At 41.1% G+C, this 23675-nt stretch overlaps 1 protein-coding gene across 1 annotated transcript in view; it reads left to right on the forward strand.

Annotated features, from left to right (window-relative positions):
* Window positions 1-23675, forward strand: part of prdm5 (PR domain containing 5) — a 46766-nt gene that overhangs the window by 2686 nt on the left and 20405 nt on the right. The window contains exons 3-13 of the mRNA XM_082523001.1: window positions 991-1113; window positions 3610-3775; window positions 3902-4079; window positions 4865-4957; window positions 5080-5201; window positions 5895-5974; window positions 8301-8385; window positions 8482-8639; window positions 9134-9227; window positions 11709-11869; window positions 16099-16192. Of these exons, the coding sequence (XP_082379127.1) occupies window positions 991-1113; window positions 3610-3775; window positions 3902-4079; window positions 4865-4957; window positions 5080-5201; window positions 5895-5974; window positions 8301-8385; window positions 8482-8639; window positions 9134-9227; window positions 11709-11869; window positions 16099-16192 (1354 nt within the window). The remainder of the gene's footprint in view (window positions 1-990; window positions 1114-3609; window positions 3776-3901; window positions 4080-4864; window positions 4958-5079; window positions 5202-5894; window positions 5975-8300; window positions 8386-8481; window positions 8640-9133; window positions 9228-11708; window positions 11870-16098; window positions 16193-23675) is intronic.

The following is a 23675-nucleotide window of genomic DNA, read 5'->3' on the forward strand; positions in this document are numbered from 1 at the left end:
GGAAACACTGCAACCCATGCCAAGTTTTCAGCTAATAGCTCTTTGAGAGCTATTATTTGGTCCATAAAAACAATTTTATGTCTTTCAGACTGTGTTATATTTGGCTTTTCCCGCATAGATTCAACTAAAGCGCCTAAAGATGTAATTTAAACTTGGTTCTTTGCTTCTTTTAGTTATGTTGTAAGCTTTGTGCCTGTTTATGCTTGAATGAGTCAGTGTTTTAATGCTGACCAAACCAAACTAAACCAAAACATTCCTTTAAAAATGGTCACATACAAGGACTGGACTGAAAATGAGTGAAAAAGCAGCCAATGTTCAGATAAAAAGTTCAGAAAGTCTGTAGAACTATTTCTCAAGACCACTTTAAAGAATTACAAGAAAGTCTGGATCACTGGAAGCTAAATTTATAGAAAGGTGACTCAAGACTTTTTGCACAGTACTGTATAAAAAAGGAGACAAACTGAACCAATCAAATAACCGCTCTGGTGGAAGCAGCTAGTCAACTGTATTAAGACCAGTTTAACCATAAACAGCTGCAGCGGAGAAAACAGACACATAACAACTTTAAGAAACATGTTTTTGTGTAGCATTAATACAACTAAACACAGTAAATATTCTTATAAAAACCTGTATGACAATTCAATGCAAAAAAGCCCCAGATCAGTCCTTTATCACACGATGCAGCTGCTTGTGGGTCTGTCTGAGAACATTCTTGTTTTTTCTGTGATAAAGGAAACATTTAATTACGTTGCAGACAAATGAACCATAATGCCTGACTGAAAGTCAGTCTTATCTCGTCTTGTGTAGAAACGCTGTGATGTAGTTATCTGTAGCTGCCACACTGGTGTTCATATGTAAGGCCAGCACGCTTTGATGTACAGAAGACGAACCTTCAAAGAAGGCAATGAGAGCAGAAGAAGAAGAAAAAGAATCAGTTGTTCTCATCTGACAGCTCATGTCGTTGCTGTTTCTTTTTTTCCCCCTCTCTAGGTCCGTGGCAGTAAAGGAGATGTTCTGTATATTCTGGATGCGAGCAATCCCCGCTATGCCAACTGGCTGCGGTTTGTCCATCAGGCGCCTTCACAGGAGCAGAAGAACTTGGCAGCCATTCAGGTACATTTCCACTCTGCAGACAATGAATCCCTCAGACCTTCCTGAAAGAAAGAAAATGATAAATATTACAGACATCTGTCAAACCTCCAAACCCGAAGTTCGAAATTATGTAAATTATTTCAAATTTGATCTCAGAAAATACGGAAATCTTATTTTCTTCTGGAAAAAACCTTGAAAACAAGATCGAAATGACAGGCTTTTTTCAGCAGCTATTTATTGTTTTTGTTGTGTGAAAAATCACAGATGTGCATGCGAGATAAAGTAGTTGCAAAAGAGCAACGTTAGTAGAAAAAGCACGGGTAAGAAAAAAGTCTGGAGACCTACAAGCTGAACTGAAATGGAATACTGCTTGAAAATTGATTGTTTTTCTAATGATTAAAGGTTTAAGGCAAAAAGGGAAATTTCTGCCAAAAAAATTCAGAGTTCATTTATATTGCAAAACAAATTACGTTGGCTCGAAGTCTCTTTGTTGCCAGATGTTTAAACTGTTAAAGGCTGTTATTAACGTAAAAAGGACATTAAGTTGGAGAAAGAGAGAAGTGTATTTGTTTCTTTTCTCTGTTTTTATCCTTGGTGTCCTTAGGATTTATACATTTTTCTGGATTTTGTTGAGGGAATATTTTGCAGCTGCAAAATTCCTTTTCTTAATTTATTTCCAAGACCAGCTTTTATAAAGTTATTATATTGACAAATAATGTGTTAACTACAGAAAATATGCAGAATTTTCCAAACGCACAATGTCGATTTTCACAGTCTTGTGAATACAGTACAGTGGATATGGGAAAGTTCAGCTTCTGCGCTTCTATGTGAAAGATGAAAAGAGGTTATCCGCTCATCTTGGGAGAAAAATGAAAGTCCAAGGAAGAGAAGATGAACATTTGAGGTCTGAGGGTCAAGTTGCTGCCATTAATAGTTGAATACACGGAGTGATCGGTCTTTTAAAGGTCACACATGTGAGTTAAATCTCTGTGTTTCATCAACGGTGACATTTATTGTGTAGCTTTCATCCTCTTAATCGTTATTTATGTATATTTAGGGTCCCATAGTTAAAAACCAAATGACAGTTTGATTTTATTAACATGACCTTTAAGGCAGGGAAGTGAATGACAATATTTTTAAGAGTTTCACCGTTTGACCTGTGGCCTCAATCAAGCATTAACAGACTGCTGTCAGGGTGTAATAAGTTCAGCTAGCCTTACCGCAGAAGGTTAAAACTGTTAGCAACTGACTTTAATTTTTTAATTTTTTAATTTTTTAATTTTTAATTTTTAATTTTTAATTTTTTATGTGTCCCGTTTGGATCTTTAGCCATCAGAATTGTTGTCTTAAGGCCAAGAAAGATGCCAAGCGGATTTATTTTACCAAGTGGATCATCATGGCCTTGCCATATTGGTCCATTTGATTGACCTTTATTATAATTATGAATTTATTTTATTTTCGGTTGCTACAAACGGGACAGACATGACTGGGGGATAGGACAGGGAGAAAGAATGAAAGAAAGAGAGGGAGAGAAAGCAAACCAAAGGGGAGAAGAGACGGTGAGAAAGGGGGGAAGAAAGAAAGAAAAACAAACAAAACACCTGGATCACCTGTATGGAGAAAAAAAAAAAACAGAAGAGAAAGCAAACCAAAAAAAGAGCAACATAATAAAAAAAGCAGCACCATCACAATAAACTAGCTAGCAGTAGATAACAGTAGATACTAAATATTAAACGATATTATGCAGCACGCAAGATAAACAGCGCACAATGTGCTTTGAGGCAGCAGCCAAGAAAGCTGTAGTCCGCGTCTGTGAACACCCGTCTGTACACCTGTGTGCATACCTGTGTGGATCAGCATGCTTGTATTCCAAAGGTTTCTCCATGTAACGATCTGCTAGGGAGTGTGGGGAGCCATAGCCCCGTCCACCAGGGTATGAAGCTCCCCCGCTGACCCCAGTAGGCACCCCCACACTCTGGAACCCACCAGGGCAAGGGGGCCCAGGCCCATCCGGACCGGGGCCCGCAGCAGCAGCACCGCCCAGCCCCACAGAGTCCGGGGCAGCCCACCTGACTCCACCCCAGAGAAAACTGCACCCACCCCATCATCCAACCATCTCCCAAACTACACAAGACAATAGACACCCAGGTTGAGTTCATTCTCCACCTCTCCTATATCTCTCCCCCCACCTGCAGAGTGAGCTCCTGTAGTGAGGAGACCACCTGCAAAGATATAACAACCTCCCCACCAGTTAGAGAGCCCCCTAGTTGGGCCGATGCACCAGAGGTCCCCTGCACCCACCCGCCCACTGCTCCGGCGACACAACAGCCAGGACCCAAGCCCCCAAGGCCCGGCCAGCTCCCCAGACCAGGGGGCGGAGCACCCCCAGACCCCCAAGCCTCCACGCCCGTCCCGGACCCCCCCAGGGGCAGCCAGGCTTAATTTTTTATTTTTACATTGTTAAATATATCGAGTCACGTTCAGCCAATGTTCAGGCTGTGTTTGTGTTTTTTTTAGGACGGGGAGAACATCTTCTACCTGGCTGTGGATGACATAGAGACAGACACGGAGCTCCTGATAGGCTACCTGGACAGTGATATGGAAGAGGAGGAAGAAGAAGAGGAAGAGGATATTAAAGATGAAGATGAGAACAGTAAAGAGGCCAAGCACCTTGTAGAAATGGGTACAGTGGAATGTTTTAGTTTGCCTTCTTATGTATACACATTTACAGGTGATCAGTTTATAGCACACACATAAAAAAAAAAACTTGCCCTACAGTATGTCGTACTGTGTTCATTAACCTTAATAGAACTAGTAATAAAGAAGGAGGACCACCCCTGCTTGCTGTGTGAGAGCAGTTTTCCGAGTGAAGAGATCCTGGCTGCCCACCTCCAGAGTCTGCACCAGAGGCCCAGCACAGAGGAGAAGGAGTTCAAATGCAGGAACTGTGGCAAAAAGTTTCCCATCAAACAGGCTCTGCAGCGCCAGTGGGTTTACTCTTTCATTACTTCTAGTGTAGTTTTATTTCATGCTCAACGTTTCTCTGATCTCTGAGAAGTCTGAAGTTTGAAGAGATGCTAAATCAATCCAGGGAACTGATTAGATTATGTGTTAGATAGATAAAAGTTTGGCCCAATTTTTGATTTCGAGTCGAGGATGAAGTATGTGTATCACTTTGACCCCACAAAACATTAATATGGCATAAAGCAACAGTTTATACGCTATTATTTGACACAATCTAACACAAACATATAATAACATCAAGTAAATACATTTGATCACATTGCACAAAACACTGGCCAATATTTAAAGCCATAATCAGGTAAAATTAATGTCATATTTCATCTTTGGCCCAAAACTGAATTAGCAACAGTCTTTGGTGCCTGGCTATTACAAGTCTTTACAAAATATTTAACATTAGTCTGGGCAGGCATAGAGACCTAGAGGCTTGAACGTGAGTGGTTAGTGGAGGCATTCATTCTAGTTTTACCTTTTGACATAGATATGCTAACTGCTCTCCCTTCTTTTAACTCTTAATGCTAATTTAAGCTAAATGGGTGCTAGCTTTAGCTTTATTTTGCAGTATTTGAATGAAGAGTCTGTTTCAAAAAATGTTTAAATTCAGTTTTTTTTTTAAATTTACTTAAAAGAAGAAAATAATTTGACTTTTTTCAGTGGAAAATCTTTTAATAATGTTACGCTGATGTTTTTCTGCTCTTGATTATTTGTGGTAGTCATCCTGGACTTGTTTTTATTTTCAATCCTCCCCCAGTGTTTTGCATTGTTCTGAGTCACTAGACCCATCAGCTGACTCCAAAGCCCATCAGTGCTCCCTGTGCCATTACACATTCGGCTCAGAGTCCAGGTAACATGCATCATCCAAACCATAGTACAGGACAGTGTAAAGCATGCAGTTGCACCACTGTTACTCTGTAACTCATAACTCTTCCTCTTCTCCTTTCGTCTTTGATATCTCTGTGTGTGCAGTTTTGAACAACATAAGGAAGCCTGTAAAGGAGATGCCAGGTTTATATGTAAAGCCGAGAGCTGCGGCAAAAGATTTAAGAGCAAAGACGCTCTGAAGAAGCATAAAGGAAATGTTCACACAGGTTGGCACCTCTGTCTCTCTCTGTTTCGCAGTGTTTCTCTGTGATGTTCACTGCCTCGTTCTCTCTGTTGTACACATGCGTAGCACTTTCATGTAATAAAGATAATCGTCCATTAGCAGCCTCAGCACTCAAGGAACTGCAGTTAGAGTGCATGACCTCGATCAGTTAAAATCTCTGCGATGTTAAGACACATCTCTAATTACTTGTGTTCCATAATTGCTGACCTGTGTGTGCTGGGGCAGCTCACTCTTTCAGATAATTGGACTTCCATAGCTATTTATGATGGGATGTAGGGCAGTGGGAATCTGTGCAGCCTTACATATCAACCCGAGATTAAGACATTAATCTGAGAGGCTGATGGAGCTGAGATCTGCGCCTTTATGTTTTTTCCCAGTGCAGTCAGAACTAAGTGGTGTGTGTGTGTGTGTGTGTGTGAATGTGTGGGCGAAGGGGGAAGTGGATCAGACGCAACAGATGTGGGTCATGTAATTCAGACGGGGATAAAGGGAGGGTGTCACTGGTCCCAAAATGGTGGGATCACTGGGGCTATGAGTAAGGGAGTTCAATGACAAATAAAACATTTGGTGTTTTTCTTTAACCACGTAATGATGTGTTAGTGTACCAAAATTGTTGTTCATTGCTAACAGCTCTGTACGTGGAGTTTTGTAATGCACTTTGTTTGTTTCTTTATAGGGAGTGCACGACGGAAACTCACATGCACCATATGCAACAGAAAATGCTCCTCTTCCCTGAATTTACAAGAACACAGGAAGGTGAGCTTCTCTAACATCTTCTGTACAGCTCAGTTTATCCCAGGCGGATACTTTGCATTGGATCTGAGAGGATTTGCTCAGCTTACGCAGTTTTGCATGATCCATTTTTACAGCGATGTCTCTTTGGTGCCGTTTCTCGCTCTACAGTGGTATCCGTCAATCTCCACTGTTTCTGTAACCCAGTCTAACCTCTTAATCTTCCGTCTGCTTCACATGCTTTAGGGTTCATTTATTCCCTCTTTACGATCAGGTTTAAACTTATTTGGGATGACAGAGCAGAGAGAGGACGGCGGTTTCTTTTTCACTAGCTCATCCCACAGGTCTGTTGAAATTGACGAGGCTCTGCTTGCCGAGCACAAGGTTTTAACAGGGTCCCCTTTCTCACTGATGGATTACAGATTTGAATTTAGCTGTTTAAATAGTTCTTTAAAACATTTTTATACAGCTAAAATTAATTTTATTGCTGTGTATATAAACCCTTTTTCAGTACATGATTTTTCTATGTCTAACACATGCGATTAGACAAGTTTTTCCAAGCTACATTCCTCTGTTGAGTAGGCTAATGGGTCATCCAAAGATGTATTTTCTTTGCAATTACATTCTATAAAATTAATTGCATTAACTAGTTATTAATAATGTAGCTGACATGATTGAGGGGTTAACGTTTGCTATGACAATGCCAAGATAAACACTAGAGAATGGTATTTATGTAAAAAAAGTAAATGCGTGGTCACACTACAGCTATATGCAAATATCAATTTGGGGAAACTATCCGTTGAGACCAAAAAGGTTATACTCATGCTGGCCATGTTAACATGGGAATCTATGACTGTTCTAGTTTGTGTCCCTTCTGCATTAGCATAATGTGAACCAGCCTCGGACTGCAAGAAAACTCAAAACAAAACAATCTCAACTGCTCAAAACAATCTCTTACCAGATGGTCTTATACGCCAGCACAAGTTGAACCTGTTTAAGCATCTTTGCTGAGCTCAGTCATATTCAATTTTTTTTTTTTCATTCTTTACACGCCGGTCAAGCCAGATCTTGATTTGCAGAGAAAAGTCTGAGGCATAAAATAAGCCTGCTGCTGTCAGCAATATCAAGCTGCTTTAATATTTTCAGTTGAAGACCATGTGCTTTTTTTGTGTAAGGGTCATGTTGTATGACTAGGCAAACTGCTCTCTATCCAGTTGTATGCATTTTATATATAATAGTAAGTCAAAGGTGTTAAGGAAAAACTATAATATCTTAGTCTACTGTTTTTTGTGCTAATTATCCCTTCATTTTAGTCTTGAGAACCTATTTTGTACAGCACTTTTCAGTGATGTTGGTTAATAAATTAGTTTGCAAGTTGTCTCAAATAATTTGTCTTATTAGAAGTCATTCATTAATTATCCCAGTTGGTGATTGTGAAATGTAATTTTCTGCTGTCAACATCTATCATCCAGATTAATCAGCTGACATTGTTCCATCCCTGTCCACTCATTCATCAGCAAGCTTCTTCCAAACCGTGCAACTGTTGTAAAGTCACCTGGAAGTGACACAGTTCTGCAGAGAATCATTTAACCTACTTCACCTGTCTATGCATCGGTATTCTCCAGTTTCAGATCTCCAAGGGGTTTTAAAATAGGAGTGTGTGATATTCCTGTGTGGCCTCTGGATCTGTCTGTGTACCAGTTTTACATCTTCTATTATAGTAAATGTGTTTTCTAATCGCACACTGTTGTCTGAAAGTAAAGTAAAGATGTTTCTATAAATTTAGGCCACAACCACATGGGGTTTATATAAATTACCTATTTTTTTTTTACAGTAAGAATCAAGTCCCATTAAAAGTGTTATTTTAAATATGTCACATTTCTGACAAAAATCTGACATGTTCTTATAGCTTCAATCAAAGCCAATGGGCATTTAGTATTATTCTTACAGAAGAGAAATCAAACTTTCCATACTGATAATTTGGCTCCAAAGCAGCTTAAAAACTGCCTTTATCATCATTTAGCTGAACAAGGTTTTGCAGAAGCAGCTGACAAGAGGAGCTGCGTTACATTAGCATATGCTATTGTAGCTGTACGCCGGGGAGCTATTGAATATGCAATTACTGGAACTGTGCTGTGAAGCAGAAAAGGGATTGAAAGTTTTCATCACTTTAATTGCTTTTCCGTCTGTAGACATCAGTCTAATGAAAGCGGACAAGATTTAGTTTCAGTTGACCATCGCACACTGAGATCCTTGAACTTTCGCAGCTCATTTCCCCTGAATTTTTTCAGTGGTCAGCAAGAACAAAACTTCAAATGCTCTCGCTCTGTTTTTTGCTCTTGTACCGTAGATACACGAAATATTTGAATGCCACGCTTGTGACAAAAAGTTCATCTCTACGAATCAACTGAAACGCCACATGATAACACACTCGGGTAAGACGATGACGCTGCAACGATGAGCTGACCTTTTTGCTTCATGCGTTCTCTCTGCTTCTCGGAGATAATCTCTGTTAATCTGTCACTGATCAGAGAAGCGACCGTACACCTGTGAGATCTGCAGTCGGTCATTCAAGCGTTTGGACCAGGTGACGGCTCATAAGATCATCCACAGCGAGGACAAACCGTACAAATGTAAGCTGTGTGGGAAGGAGTTTGCACACCGCAATGTCTACAAGAATCACAAGAAGGTGAGCAAGTGTATAAGATGTGAAGATCCACTTTAGATTTTTATGTTCTATAATTAGGTAAATTATGTTAACTATACCACTGTATCCAGACGATCGGTGCTTTCAAAGAGGAGATACTCCTTAAAAGTCAGTGTCACTTCAAAGCTAGAATTATTAGTGAAGCTGTGATCAATCAGGGTCTCGTTGGTTGCTGTTATCTGTGGGGTCTCTGGGCATTTCCACCCTTGAGGTTCCCTGTGTTTACTTTTGGGATTGAGCTGTCACTCAGACAGATATGTGGTGGGGGGGACAGACGGGTGTCGCAAAAACAGAAGCACTTTGAATCTAAAGCCCCTCAAGCTGCTTGTCTTCATCAAGTCAACAAACTTAATTGGCTACGGAGCCTTAAGCAAAATCCTCCTGCATCAATTTACGAAGCCTCCCCGACGTCCACGTCGAGGCGGGAGACGGCTTGTGTTACACTTTATAAACATGCTGCTCGATTCTCTTTGCAGACGCACTCTGAGGAAAGGCCTTTCCAGTGTGAGGAATGCAAAGCGCTGTTCCGCACCCCCTTCTCTTTACAGCGTCATCTTCTCATCCACAATAGTAAGTATAACCATTTATGTGTCCATCAGACTCCTCAAACACTGTTGACATAGAAACCCCCTATCTGGGATGATAGTAGTAGATAAATCTGCTACTATCCAGTTGAAACTGCTGAAAACTGCTCCTGTGCACATACATGAGTACAGCAATATGACCAGCTCATACATTTCCTGGCTAATTGTGATCAGCTGCAGTGGAAACACAGTTACTCCCACAGGTTTCTGTTCAGGATTCTTTGAGCTCCATGTGTTCTCCTTATAATGCCTCAGAAGCTGTAAGTAGATATCTCCTTACAAAACATAGACATCTTTGATCTTAAAGTGACGAGTTCGCCACATTCTTTCACAACATTTTAAAATAAAATTGCCCCGTTAAAACCAGCCTACTAAGTTTTACAGGCTATAGTCCTGTATTTTTACTGTTTTTATTGCCGTCTCATCCCTACCACTGTGGATATTTCCAGACGCTGTAACCCCATCAAAAGTCTCCCTGTTAAGACATCAGTTGTCTGATTGTCTGGTCCCCCCTGAATGCTTTGCTTTGACAGAAACTTTCTCCCTGGACAGTTGAGCTGCAGATGAGTCTTGGCAGGATGCATTAGTCGTCCTCAAACTGTGCCAGATAACAAAAGGATTGTAAAGCTCAAGGCATTTCCTGCTGCTGTCTCAGGCGGCAAGAAGCAATATAATATCAGGACTTTTATTATGTATCAATGGGATATAGGGCTTGAGGATTGGATGTGTGATTTCATTGTGCTCTAGGCGAGAAAACAGAAATAATGTACCAGTAAAGCTATCCAGTAATTGGCCAATGAGTAATTTTCAAAGACTTTTTTTTAAGTGCTTCTTGGTCAGTTGGATCACAGACAGAGAACCAAGACACTCAAGTGTTTACACCTGAATCTAATATGTGTTACTATCAGTATCGCTTCCATAAGAAGGTCAAAAGTCTTTCCTCGAGGTCTCTGTGTTCACCAGTGAAGTGGCAGATTTTTGAGCAAAGAGGAGAAAATGTTTCGGGGAGTTTGCCCATTTTTGGACTTGACTTTTTAAGTCCTGCATTGATGGTATATTTTCCTGCTTTTCTAGCTGAGGATGTAAAATTTAACATAACAAAAGACATGTACACGCGCGCTTTAAAACCAAGTGTAAAAACCACCCATTTCTCACATTTTGCTCAAAACTGCAGAACTATTGTGTAAATGTGCCAAAAGAAACAAAAAAGGCCATATTTTGGGGTTATTATTGTGATAGAATAACAAAATGTGTTTCAGTATTTTTCAGTTGTTTTATAGATATGAAATTATTTATTAGATCTAAAAAATGCAATTCCAGAGATTATAGGTAGATGTTGGGGTGGTGGAGGGGTTAGAGGAGAAAGCAGCAGCATATTTATAAATGTATACTTATACATTTTGCAGCATATGTGGACCATCAAATTGAGAGGGTGTGTCTGGCATATGACGTGCCTGACATGAGAGTGTGTGTGAAGCAGTGCAGTTGAAGCTACCTGCCTGAACTGGCTCACAGGCTTCGCTCTATTTAAACCTTTGGTTCTTTCATATTATGTCATCATAATTCTTAAATCCCACATTCTTTAGCCCTTTTCTGTACACGACTTTAAAGTTGCAGTGTATTCGTAACAACGTGACAAATCAGTATGTAGTTCTTGCTTTGGGTAGGGCACATTTATGTGTTTAGACCCCATTTGTAGACCTTTGGCATAACCCCTGCGTGTGTGTGTGTGTTTGCATCTAAATTAAAGTTTGTGCATGCTTATGTAGGAGCGTGAGTACCTTATTATCAGACTGAAGCCTTGCTCTGTGTTTTCATGGAATCACTTTGCGAGTGTGCCGTTGACGTTAATTACCATCACGAGAGTGTTTCCATCTAAATTAAAAAACAAAGCGAGCCTCAGCTTTCGCTGGTGTTCCTTTTCACTGAGCTGACCATCATCTGCCTTGGTAATAGGAGAATGAGTGCAAGCTTGTAACCACTTGCTCCCTCCATCTAAACTACTCTGTGGAAATTGAATGATCTCCATATAATTGAAACATCTTTTCTTGAACAATAGAAGCTGTTGTGTGGAGGCAGAGAGCCGAGGCGTGAAGGAAAACATCAGGCTTCGCTATCCCAGCAGCTGACATAACTGTCTAAAAGCTGTCTGTCTGGAGTTTTAGGCCTGTTCAGGGAAATGATTAATAAAATAGGGCATGTTTTTTAACTTTTTGACGTACAGGCCAAACATATGGCAGAGTATTTTATTTTATTGTTTACTTTGGCGTGTGTTCAGCTACACATACACAATAAAAGGCAACCAGAGCTTTTTAAAAGATGGTTGTCTGGGTTTTCTTTGTAGTTATCTGCCCACACAATAGCCCTGGTGAAATTGGGTCCCCTCTTGTTGTGCGTGATGACTCTGTGTTCAGACGTTTAACAATAGCTGAGGCTCTTGCAAATGTTCATCTTTTCCTTGCTGCAGGTGAGAGAACATTCAAGTGTGACCAGTGTGACGCCACCTTCAAGAGGAAGGACACGCTCAACGTCCACATCCAGGTGGTGCACGACGGCCACAAGAAGTACAAGTGCGACCTGTGCGAGAAGGCTTTTGTCACTCCTTCTGTCCTCAAGAGCCACAAGAAGGTGGGTGAAAAGAGCTGGAGCCAGACGACCTCAATCATACGCGGTGATTGCACGTCTGCTGGGGCTTTGTCCTGAAATTGAGTTCAAACACAATTGTAGTTGCATTTATTTGAAATGCGCACAGACATAACAGTTAGAAAATAAGTTGTGAAACTTTGCAAAGTAAATTTTAGACAGTTACTAAGATTATATGCCATTTTGAGATAAATGTTAAAGTAATGGAAGAACTTTGCTAAATTGCAGCTTAAAGCTGATTTTCCATCATCATCACTCTGCTATCAAACTAAATTGTAATAAAATCAATGGCATGGTGAACATCTATTCTAACAAAATATTTCCATTGTTTCACATTCTGTCCTGCTCCTTGCCCCTTGACACTGATTTCTCTAACTATACTAATATTTCAGACTATTGAATCTGCTGGAAACATCCATCTTGACCGTTGTTGCCTAAGCAGGCTTGGAAATCAGTTCATATGTTGATTAGAAATGGCAGTTAGTCCATTAGCGCCGCAGGCTTTCAGAGCCCCGAACAGATCTCGCTGCAGATTGCGAGCCCTAAATCTGACAACGTCCGGTGCAGTTATGGATCAAGATTGAAACCAAACAGTTTCTTGGCACACGGCAAAAGAAAATGTCTTGGAGGTTGTCTCAGAACAGTAGGGCTGAAGACAGGCATGTTGAACTGTCTCAGTGCTCGGGGTGTCTGGAGGCTGCTGAGAAATCTGGCGTTGATCAAAGTCAGGTTGTTGAGGAGATGACAACTTGCCGACTGTGTTTACACGCGTGGAGCAACCCCACTTTTGGCCGCGTTATTGTTGAAGTTGTTTTTAATATGCACTTTGATACTATGCAACTGTTTGTCTCTGCAAACCTGGCTTCACAAATAATTATCACACCCACGCTCTAACTGGAGCTCCGCTCACAATTCGGAACATATGACGAGAATCTAAAATATATGTAGAAGGATACGAATCTTTCTTAACCTCAGGAAACGTGTGAGTCAGACTTCTTATGATCACAGTAAGAGCTTACTTCCCTTTTTTAACTACCAAGGTCATGAGGCGTTTATGCAGGGCTGCAGCTGCAGGTTGATTAGAACAGATATTTTTCAATTACTGTCGTTCAGTTGGAGTTTTTGAAAAAAAGAAACTGTTAAACTTAAAAACACACACACACACACACAAAAATAATCGCTTGTTTATTAAAACTAGTTGCCGGTTATGTTTTTGTAAGCTGGCCACCATCTGACGTCTTTTAGAACAGAAACAGAAGCAGCCATTGAACTGGAATAATTTGATTTAGTTCATCGAGTGAATGAATCAGTTTCACTCATCGTCCGCGTCATTAGGTACCCATGCTCAGCCAGAATTTGCCATAAACAGCAAACACCACACCCTGAACTCTGTTGTCATTTGGTAGTTGCTTCAATTCTTTCTATTAGATATAAACTGATATATCAGGTTATAATGCCAAATAAAGTCATGTTTTTACAGTGTTTATCTGTTGTGACACATTAGTTGTGCTAAATATTCAAAGATGAGGAAGAATATAACCACTTATTTCAAGAGGCAAGGTAAACCCTGGACAGGACGCCCAATAAGTGCATGTCTTTGGGAGGAAGCCGGATGACAGGAGGAGAACATGTAAACTCCACACAGAACTCAGGATCTTCTTGCTGTGAACCACCATGCCACCGTGCTGCCCATGTTGAAAGTTTCTGTTAATTTCTAAATCAGTGCATCCCTACTCACTAGATTCAGTGAGTAGTTTTTTTAAATTCAGTGAATTCAGCATTGCTGTAGTTCTACTTAGTATCAGAAATAGTTAAATAAGCACAAGAAATGTGTGTGTTTGGTTTCTTTAACACATGTAGCCAAAAACCACAGGAAACAAGGGAAAGTATGAGTTGAGTGCTTGACCCTCGAGGGTTAATCAGTGTGAGTTTATTTAGTCGGCGCAATCGTTATGGAAACATTTCGTTTGACAAATGCTGTCATCTCACCTGAACCAAGATTTTATGTTACAAGAAGGAGGAAAAATCAAATATTTCAAGGTTGAAAGTGACACTGATTTGCTGAAACAAACAGTTTTTGCTTTCTTTTCTTCTTTGCTTGTTCAAGCAAAACTGAATGGATGGCATGAATTTGAGCTTCATTTTATATTGTACAGTGCAAATGTCTCGAGCAACCTCTTCTTTCTTGATATTGTACTTCCAAGCAGTAAGACTTTCTTATCCTATTTTAAAGTGGTCTTGAGCCATAGTTCTCCAGGCTTTGCTTAAAAATCCAAGGAAACTTACCGAGTGGAAGCGGCAGGCCTAAAAAGCTATTTGCAGCAGATAAACGATATGTTTAGGTTCTTAAGAAATAGAGAAATAGTTTTGGGGCTGCTTTTAAGCCAGTGGTTTGGGAATCTTGCCTAAATCAGATTTTTATCCATGAGGAAAGCATCTGTTTGGCAACAGCTTCATTTATCAGTATGACAACGATCCCAAACAAAGTGCCAGTGCAGTAAAAACATACCTTGGAACACACAATGGAACATTATAAGTCATGGACTGGCCTCCCCATTACTGAAGCAGTGACAGAAAATGGAATAAAAACCACCCAAAATCTAAAGAAAAGCTTTGAATGTCCTCCGGGAAACCTGGAAAACTATTCCTGAAGACTACTTAAAGGCTTGCCTAAGAGAGTCTGGGCTGCGTTAAAGAATGAAAGTGGTCACAGAAAGATTGACTTTGAAGCTCATTAGAATTTTTGCCTTATTTCCTTTGATGTTTTTATATGTTTCAATACATTGCTGCCCCTAGTTCCCATTTTCTGAAGCAGAATATAAAGAAATGAAGGGTGACTCAAGCACTACTCTGTGTGTGTGTGTGTGTGTGTGTGTGTGTAATGGTAGCTTATGTAAATGAACAGTAATGTACATATCTGGCAGAACAGGACAGCGGATTCACTGAGCTCTCTTGTATTACAGTAAATACTTTATCCTCAGTGAGCCTGAATTTAGGTTCTACATAGGGGGTGTGTGCGCTTGTGTGTGTGCGTGAAAGCATGTATGTGCACACATTGTGTGCTTTGCAATCTTATCTCTTTTAGTGGCATGCTGGAGGAATGTACAGATGAATGAAAATTGCCGGGTTACTCTGAATAGATACAGACATAAAAATCATTGTCATAAAAGAAATCCCCAGCCAATTGCACGTTTGTGATTTGAGACGTGATGTTCCCATGTGAAATCGCAGACGTCACTGCGGGCTGTCTGTTTATAAAGGTAGAATATGAATTGTATTTTCTCTGTTTGTATTAAATAATGCAACATTGCTCCATCTGGGATGCATGTGTTCATATAAATTGATTTGTTTGTGCTTGTTTGTGCGAGACTGAGTGTGTGTGTGTGTGTGTGTGTGTGTGTGTGTGTGTGTGTGTGTGTGTGTGTGTGTGGATGGAGCCTTTGTAACGAAACACCAGAGGTGTCAGAGGGACACAGTGGGGTGACGGAGGAAAGGATGGGGGCAGAGAGGAGGTGTTCCTGCATTGTTGTACTGCTGTTGAAACTGTCGCTCTGAGTTTGAGCCTTTCATACTCACGATTATTCTCGGGAATTTACAACAGGCCAGCAGGAAGAATTTAGAGTGTACTTTTCAGCAAGGAGCGGAGTGAGGGGGGTAGGGTGGGGAAAGGTAGAGGAGCTAGTGCACTCTTGCCACATGTTCTTCTTCTCTGTTTGCATGTGCGGCCCTTATGGGTCCATGGAACTCACCACGGTGGACAGCTGGGAGGTGAAGGGAGAGGAAGAAGAGGGAGAAGAAAAGGTCTCTTGGGTTTTGGACCCTGGCAAATGTGTATCGTCTGAATTCTTTGATCCAGCAAGCTTGCAGAATCAACTGTCATGTGAACATGAGCATCTCCATTTACTTGCATTATGAGAACTTGTTTATTCTGGACACAGTCATATAGTTCTGGAGTTGCTTTTACCAAATGAAAAAAGCACTAAAATCTGAGAGTGTTTGGTTGAACAGATGTATTCTAAGACCCGAGTATGAAAAAAAGCCCCTTAATTATCTTTTTTGATAACTTGGTTATGGACACATGTTCTGACTTTGAAATCCAGTTATTACCATTGATCACATTTTACTTTGTAATGTAGCAAAGATGTTAAAATGTGAATTTTCTAAATTTTTTCCTTAACATCCACCATATGTCTCTTTTATCATTTCTCTGCCAGACACACACGGGGGAGAAGGAGAAGATCTGCCCATACTGCGGGCAAAAGTTCGCCAGCAACGGCACGCTAAGGGTCCACATCCGCAGCCATACAGGTCAGCGGCCCTCCGTGGTTCAGTGCTTTGTTAAATCGACTTTACAGCCGCTGCACCTGCATTGGAAGTTGCAGAGTAACATATCAGTTCAGATTAGTACAAACTGATTAATTTGCAGTGCTTTCATTTCACTGAACTTTGTTTCATTTACTTTATTTATGATTATATTAAAAAGGTTAGTGTTTATTTAAAGTGTTTGGTTGGAAATTTTTTACCAACGTTATTCCTGAATTGGTTGGAAGAAGAGGCGAGCGCCTTAAAGCAGGACATCAGAGGCAAGTGTGTGCTTGTTCAGAACTCAAATGCTTAATCAACAGGCTGAAGTCATACGCAGGTTGACAGCTAGCATAGCAAGGAATCCAAGCGAAGAGCAGGCAAAAGGTTAAATCCAGAATGAGATGAAACAGGGAACTGTGTGGGAAAAATACACAAGGAAAAAACTAGAATAAAAATCAAGCCACAAGCAAATTCCTGTGAAGTACAAAGGCAGTCTGGTAGGGAGCAAATGCAAGCAGGAGAGTCCATAGAGTTTTGATTACTGGGCATACGTGATACCATTTGGGAAGAAGGTGGGAAATGTAACCTTGCAGAACTTGCTCCATAGAGTTGCATGTCCTGGGAGATCATATAAATGTGCTTTAAAGTCAGATTGTGAAAACAGAGTTCACACTGTAGCTGTTTATTATCTTCACATGCATGACTTGGTGTCAGGATTTCTGCAAATGAATCCATCTTCTAGGTCACTCGTATGTGAAGTAATTAAAAAAAGCAGAAAATAGCAAAAAAGCATTACATCATGCACATATTTTATGGTTTTACTTTCTGAGCGCAAAGTTAGATGAGAAGATCAAAACCACTCTCGTGTTTGTAGTTAAATATGAAGCTACAACCAACAGCTGGGTAGCTAAGCTGAGCATACATAAACCCTGGAGTTAAGGACAAACAGCCTGGCACCGTCTCATGGTAACAAAATCCAACAATAAGCACCTGCAAAGTTCACCAACTGAACATGTTTTGTTTATGTTATCCATGTTCACAGCCAAGAATTAGTCTAGCACATACATTCTCATAAAACCACTACTTGTAGTTATTTTTGTGCACAATTAACAAATGACATGTCTTATAATCTGCTTGCTGTGGCTTTATATCGAATGCACCCACACGAGATAGATGTTGTCTCACAAACAGACCCGTTCCTCGTTTGTTCTTCGTAGTATCCGTAGATCCTGTAGATCCAAACGCTCCTGTCCTCCCACCTTCGCTCTGCACATGTTACATCTAAGCAGTGAGATGGAGTGCATTTTAATGTTAGAAAATGGCAACGTGTTGGAGCGCTGGTTGCACTATCCTTTGCACCACCACAAAAATAAAGCCCTGCATGTTCATTAAACTGCCTTAAACTGGAAAGCTACACATTCCTGTGCGTTTCCTTACCAACAGACTGGTGCAGAGACCTGGCACGGCCACACACACACTTCTTGGCCTCACTCCCTCTTCTTCTTTCTGTCTGTCTCTGGAAATCTTCTTTTCCTCACTCCAACTTAAACTTCATCCACTGCTATTTTTTCCTCAGCCGTGTCCTCTTATTGTTGTCTGTCTATTTGAGCCTTACCTGTAGTAAGCCTCTTAAACTCAGTAAATGCAGTTTTTTATGAAGCCTACCTAATGTAATCAATGTTTAAACCCATTAAAGCTTCATCTTCCTTGTAGCGTTAGCTCCTCAAATTTAAAAATAATTTTAGGAATATTTGTGGAAGCCTGTTAGACTTTCTGTCCACCTGATGTATGTTTGAATTGCCATCCACAGACAAGCGTACCACGCTTTGTCAACAGCCCCCTTTGTATCTGTGTGTGCGTGCTCTGTGTTTGTGTGTTTGCGTACATGTGTATGTGCGAAGGACAAACCAACAGAAAGGGTGAATGTATACCAGTGTGGTCTGCAGCCCAGTCTGATCGTATTTATATAGAATAAACAAAAGAGAGGAATGCTGGGGGAGGGGTGGGAGCCTAGGGGACACCTAAAAGAAAGAAAGGAGGAAAGAGAGAAAAGACCACTCCAAGAAAGCATCTAGCCGGATGACCCTTGACCCCGACTAGCTGTAAATCTGTCCCCTCATTCTATAGGCCGGGTTTTTTGTTGTTGTTGTTATTTGTTGTGTTTTTGGGCAAAAGGGAAAAAAAAAAAGCTCTGGTGAACAGCGTGAGTCGTTCCCTGAGCGACAACACTAACAAGAATCATCTTGTTCTCACACAGTGAAGAGTGATTTCACACAGCTCATGTAGCTCATCTGTGAATATATAGATAAAATGAGCCTGTTAGTGTAAGTACAGATCTCCACAACCGCTTTCTGTTCCATGGGTGATCTCCTAAGAAGGCCACTAGCTGAGTTAGATGCCTGTAAATCGGCAGCTCCCCTGGATGGAAGGCGGGAAAGCTTGATCTTGTTTGTCTTTCCTGCTTCACAGGAACAAGACAGCATTGATTGTTTACCTGCTAAACACAGAGGACTTTGTAAGGATTCCTTGGAGATTTCCGTCCCGTATCACTTTACCATCAAACACTACGGAGCATTATGAGAGAAACAGGCGAATAACGAGGATAGAAAAAGTGTGAAATGGATTAAAGGGAAAATTGAAAGAAAATCAACCTGAGAGCATAAAATGTTTTGGAAGAGATGTAGCGCATATGTGACTTGGATTTAGTTTTAGTTTAATTTTGTTAGAACATCATGTTGGGCAAATTAGTTTTAGTGCCACAAAGACAGGCATCTTCTCACAGAGCACCCTTTATGAGATCACCCATAAAATGCGAGCTGTCAAAAAGCTGGATGAGGACGCTGTAGAAGTCTGTAGTCATGATGGATGTTTCTATCATTTTCTAAATTATTCTGTTTGGCCCTGTGATGGAGCGAATATGTTCTAATCCACATCACAGCTCAGTGAGAGCAGATTTTCCCACCACGTGTGCCATGAAGTGGTGAATAACCATAGTGGGGTCATGAAAATTATTTGTGCCAAGGGAAAATGTTGACAGAGCCCAGTGACTTGCTGTTATACTGACATCATAGGACATTTCAAGTTGGCAACGAGCAGTGTAAGCCCATGAGCTGCGTAACAACTAATTGGAGTGTCATTTTTAACCCTTTAACCCTTGTGTGGTGTTCGTATTTTTGTTACTCAGCCAGTGTTCATGGGTCTGGTGGACCCGCTAGAGTTTTGGCTTTCCAAATTAACACTATCAAACAATTTTATGTTAAATTACTCAACAGATGTTTACTTCATCCCAATTACAAGACATATGAACAGCAAACATGGTTAATTTTTTCCCTTTACCTTTGTTAGATCACATTTATGAATTAATGTGCTTCTCGTTTTTCTTTTATATAAAATGTTATAAATAAATCAGTTATAATCAAGTGGAGTGAGTGGAAAGACACAACACATTTACACGTGAAAAAATAATTAATTGTTTAATTTTTCTTTTGAAAAAAACTGAACACGGGTCTCACAGACCCGAACACCATACAAGGGTTAAAAATGACACTCCAACAGTCAGACTTTTGACACGTGCACTGGTCTCCAGTGTACCATTCCTTTTTGACCATAAAGGAAATTGTGTTGTAAAATTAAGTTCATAATCACCCACATAACCAACTAATTACAAGCACATTTTTAATTAAATTTAACAAGAAGAAAGAAGACAACAAAACATGAGCTTTAAAGCTGACCTGACTTTTCCACATTTTCTGTCATACATAGTGTGTGCTCAGTAAAAATGGCCAGTTTTAAATAGTGATGTCAGCTTATGTGCAAAGGATCCCCTGTGAGCTAAAACATGAGCCTTCAGGTGCTCTAAATGCTTGCCGTTTTGCTCTATTTGATGTCAATTAGTGGGATTTTTGGGGTACATTTTAAACAGCACCCGTGTGCTCAAGGTTCTGCGTAAGATTTTGGCTTGAATATGTACAAGATTTCAGAAGTTTCCATTCCCAATTAAGAGTGAGGAATGATGTTCTGCTTGCAGAAGCCATGCGATAGAGGTAGCCCATCCAAAGAAAGATGACCTAGGCTACGCCTATACTAATCTGGATAAATTTGAAAAAGGTGTTTTCGTCTAAAAATGCACCACGTCCACACTATCGTTTTCAGTCATTTCTGAAGAGTTTTTCATCCACACTGAAACGACTGAAAACACTTACTTTCCCCGCGGATGCATGAAACGTAAGATGATTCGACCTGCCTCATTTCAGTCTGCCGTTTATTTATGTTCCGGCTCTTTGAAACATCACGGCAAAATGTCGAGGAAAAGCACCGAGTTTTTTAAATAGACTGACAATGAGGTGGAGTTCTTGCTGCGAGTAACACAAGAGTACAAAGTTGCAAAAGCGAGTGAGAATATAGACTGGGAGATGTACCAAATACACTGAAATTAACATTCCGTCTTCTTTGAAGAAAAGCTATGAGGAGCATGTACAAACTGATATCAATCTTTAATAGGGCTGAGAAAAATGGGGAAAAAACAAAACAACTGCCGTACAATGCCGTCCGCCATCTTAGTTGAATTGGTCACATGACTGCATCATATGACTAAAATGCGTCATCGTTTTTGAAAGCCTCCGTTTTTCACAATCCACACTGCAACACGAAAACAGCTTTCAAATGTATCCACTTTTGGGAGCGTTTTCAAAAAGCTCAGTTTTCCTTGACCAAAAACGCCGTCTCAGTGTGGAAGGCCAAAACGGAGAGAAAAAGATGTGTTTTCAAACGAAAACGTATTAGTGTGGACATGTCTTTAAAGGGAGGTTGGCGTTTAGGAACGTTTATTGTTGCCGTTGTCACCCTTACAAATGCTGCAGCCAGTTTGTTATTTATCGTAGTTTCAATTATCTATCAGTGTAGGTGCCTAGAGATTCCCAGATTACATAGTTGGAAACATCCTGAGAATGTGAGGAGGAAAAAAAACTCGGAACAAACATGGAATAATCTTGCTTCCTGTTTCATCTTTCTCTTTTCCTATACCACTGCTCATGCAGAGATCTTTATCTTAGTTACAGACATTATAGTTTTCACATGCAACAACTAATGTGGTGACCACAAACAAGGATTTAAAGGGTGGCTGCAGCACGCCAGGGAACAGCAGAAGATAAATAAGGATTAATTTGAACTGAAAATCATGTAAAACTACTCTTGTTGTTGGAGCTATAAGTGAGCGCAATAAGTCCTGTTTAAATGAGATGGGATGCATCAACACCACTATGTGTCACCTAGCACGATTGGGTTAAAAGGAACACATTAGCCCTAAATACCCTTAGATTAATCAAGTACTGGAACAGAACAAGGTTAAGCACACAGAGAGACATTGGAGAGAAGATTACTCTAATCAGATTTCTAATTTAAGCATCATCTTGTACGGCTTAAAGAAAACAAATAGTCAAGTTATTTGTAAGAGAGGGATCTTTCTTAGAGCTCCTTTTCTTAAAAAAAAAAATTTTCTGGTTGTGGTGCAGCTCGGTTCAGAGAACTAAGAAAAGCATCAAACCACCATAGCTGTCTTCATCTTTGTAGTTTTAGCTTTAATTTGTGTCATCTGGTTGGATAAATTAGATCTAAATAGATTAAATCACTGCCAGGCTTTGTGTGCGCACCGTCTGGTTATATGCATTTGTGTATGTTTTAATAATCCACATTAAAAATATGAAAATGATTCGCTAAACAGAAGCTTGACTTTAGCCCCTCATGCTGATAATAGATATTAATTAAGGCTTAAGTGACAAAACATCAATAACATTACATTTTTTCAGCTTACTGTAGCTTTTCTACTGTATGACTTATATCTATTTCCACAATCTGAGAGCCAGTAATCTAGTCTGCTAACTTAGTCTCTGGGGACAACTTTTAGGTTTTTGATATCAGTGGTCAAAGCTTCCTGTTTGACCTGTTGTTATAAATGTTGCTGTATTGTTATATTTAAATCATTGCCAGATAATAACCAATCAGTGTGCGGTTACATTTTGACAATCACAGTCCCTCTTTTGCTCACCGCACATATTGTGCGTCTCCATGCAACTTAATCGTGATTGGTCAGTAGAACTCACACTACAGGCTACAAATAGATACTTTGTATTCACAGGCGTGTATCTGCTTATGGAGATTACTCTTTTCATTAAGCACATTTACATACAAATAACCTGTGTCATGTTTCGGCCGTGTGGCAGGCAGGATGAGGACCCAAATTGCAGACTCACACACACGGGGGATAAACTCAAAATGCAGCTTTATTGCTGATAAGTGATAAACAATAACGATGATACAAAAAGCAATACGAAACTACACTAAACTGGGAAAAGCTAAAGTAACATATACTGGAAGACACGGGGAGAACCACACACGGCATGAGGGAGAACGCGACGCCGAACAGAGGAAGATGCAGACAGAAATACACAGAGGGTTAACGAGGAAAGTGGGAACACACGGGGAACACAGGTGACACAGATAACCATAACGAGACAGGGCGGAGTGAACATAACACTGACGGGTACAGGCACAGAGGTTCAGACAGGAGGAGAGAGAGCACGGGGAAAACACAGACATAACAGGCTGGGGAAACATGAAACAACCACAAAGGGAGACGAGGGCTCATAAATATATAGAGGGCACACAGGGGGGAGAGAGCACGGGGAGAACTTAGACATAAAGGGCAGGGGAAACATGGAATAAAACATAAGGAGAGACGAGGGCTCACAGATACACAGAGGGGCACACAGGGGGTAAAAGCCATGAAGGGAAAACACTTAGGGAACAACACAACAGGGCAACTCAGAAAACACGGTCTAAATAAGGAACGAAATACAAAAATACATGGAAACTAAGAATACTGGGCCCACATGGCCCAGGACCATGACATCACCCCCCCCTAAAGGGCTGGCTCCTGACAGCCCAAACCCGAGAAACAAAAACAAAAACAGAAAACAACCCACCCAGGGCGGGAGGCGGGGGACCAGGACGGAGGGACCAGAACGGGAAACAAAACAAACAACAGAAAACACAGGAGCACATGACCACAGTCAAAATAAAGTTCAGGGGGCCGACCCAGAGCCCACAGGCACAAGAGTTCACGGGTCACACGGTCGGGGGGCCGACCAGGCGGGTGGCACAGGTGGCAGAGCTGGTCCGGAGGCCGGCCGCGCGAAAGGCAGCGGCGGCGGCGGAGGAGACGACGGAGCAGTTCAGGGGGCCGGCCGCGCGGAAGGCAGCGGCGGCGGCGGAGGAGACGACGGAGCAGTTCAGGGGGCCGGCCGCGCGGAAGGCAGCGGCGGCGGCGGAGGAGACGACGGAGCAGTTCAGGGGGCCGGCCGCGCGGAGGGCAGCGGCGGCTCACCAGTGTCAGGCGTGCTGGCCATGGCCCGGTGGGCACAGGACCAGACGAAGCACAGGCTGAAGGCTCTGAGGCTGCCGCAGCTGACGAAGGCTCGGAGGCTGCCGC

Source organism: Aulonocara stuartgranti (assembly GCF_965226115.1).
Source record: "Aulonocara stuartgranti genome assembly, chromosome: 23".
Lineage (NCBI taxonomy): Eukaryota > Metazoa > Chordata > Actinopteri > Cichliformes > Cichlidae > Aulonocara > Aulonocara stuartgranti.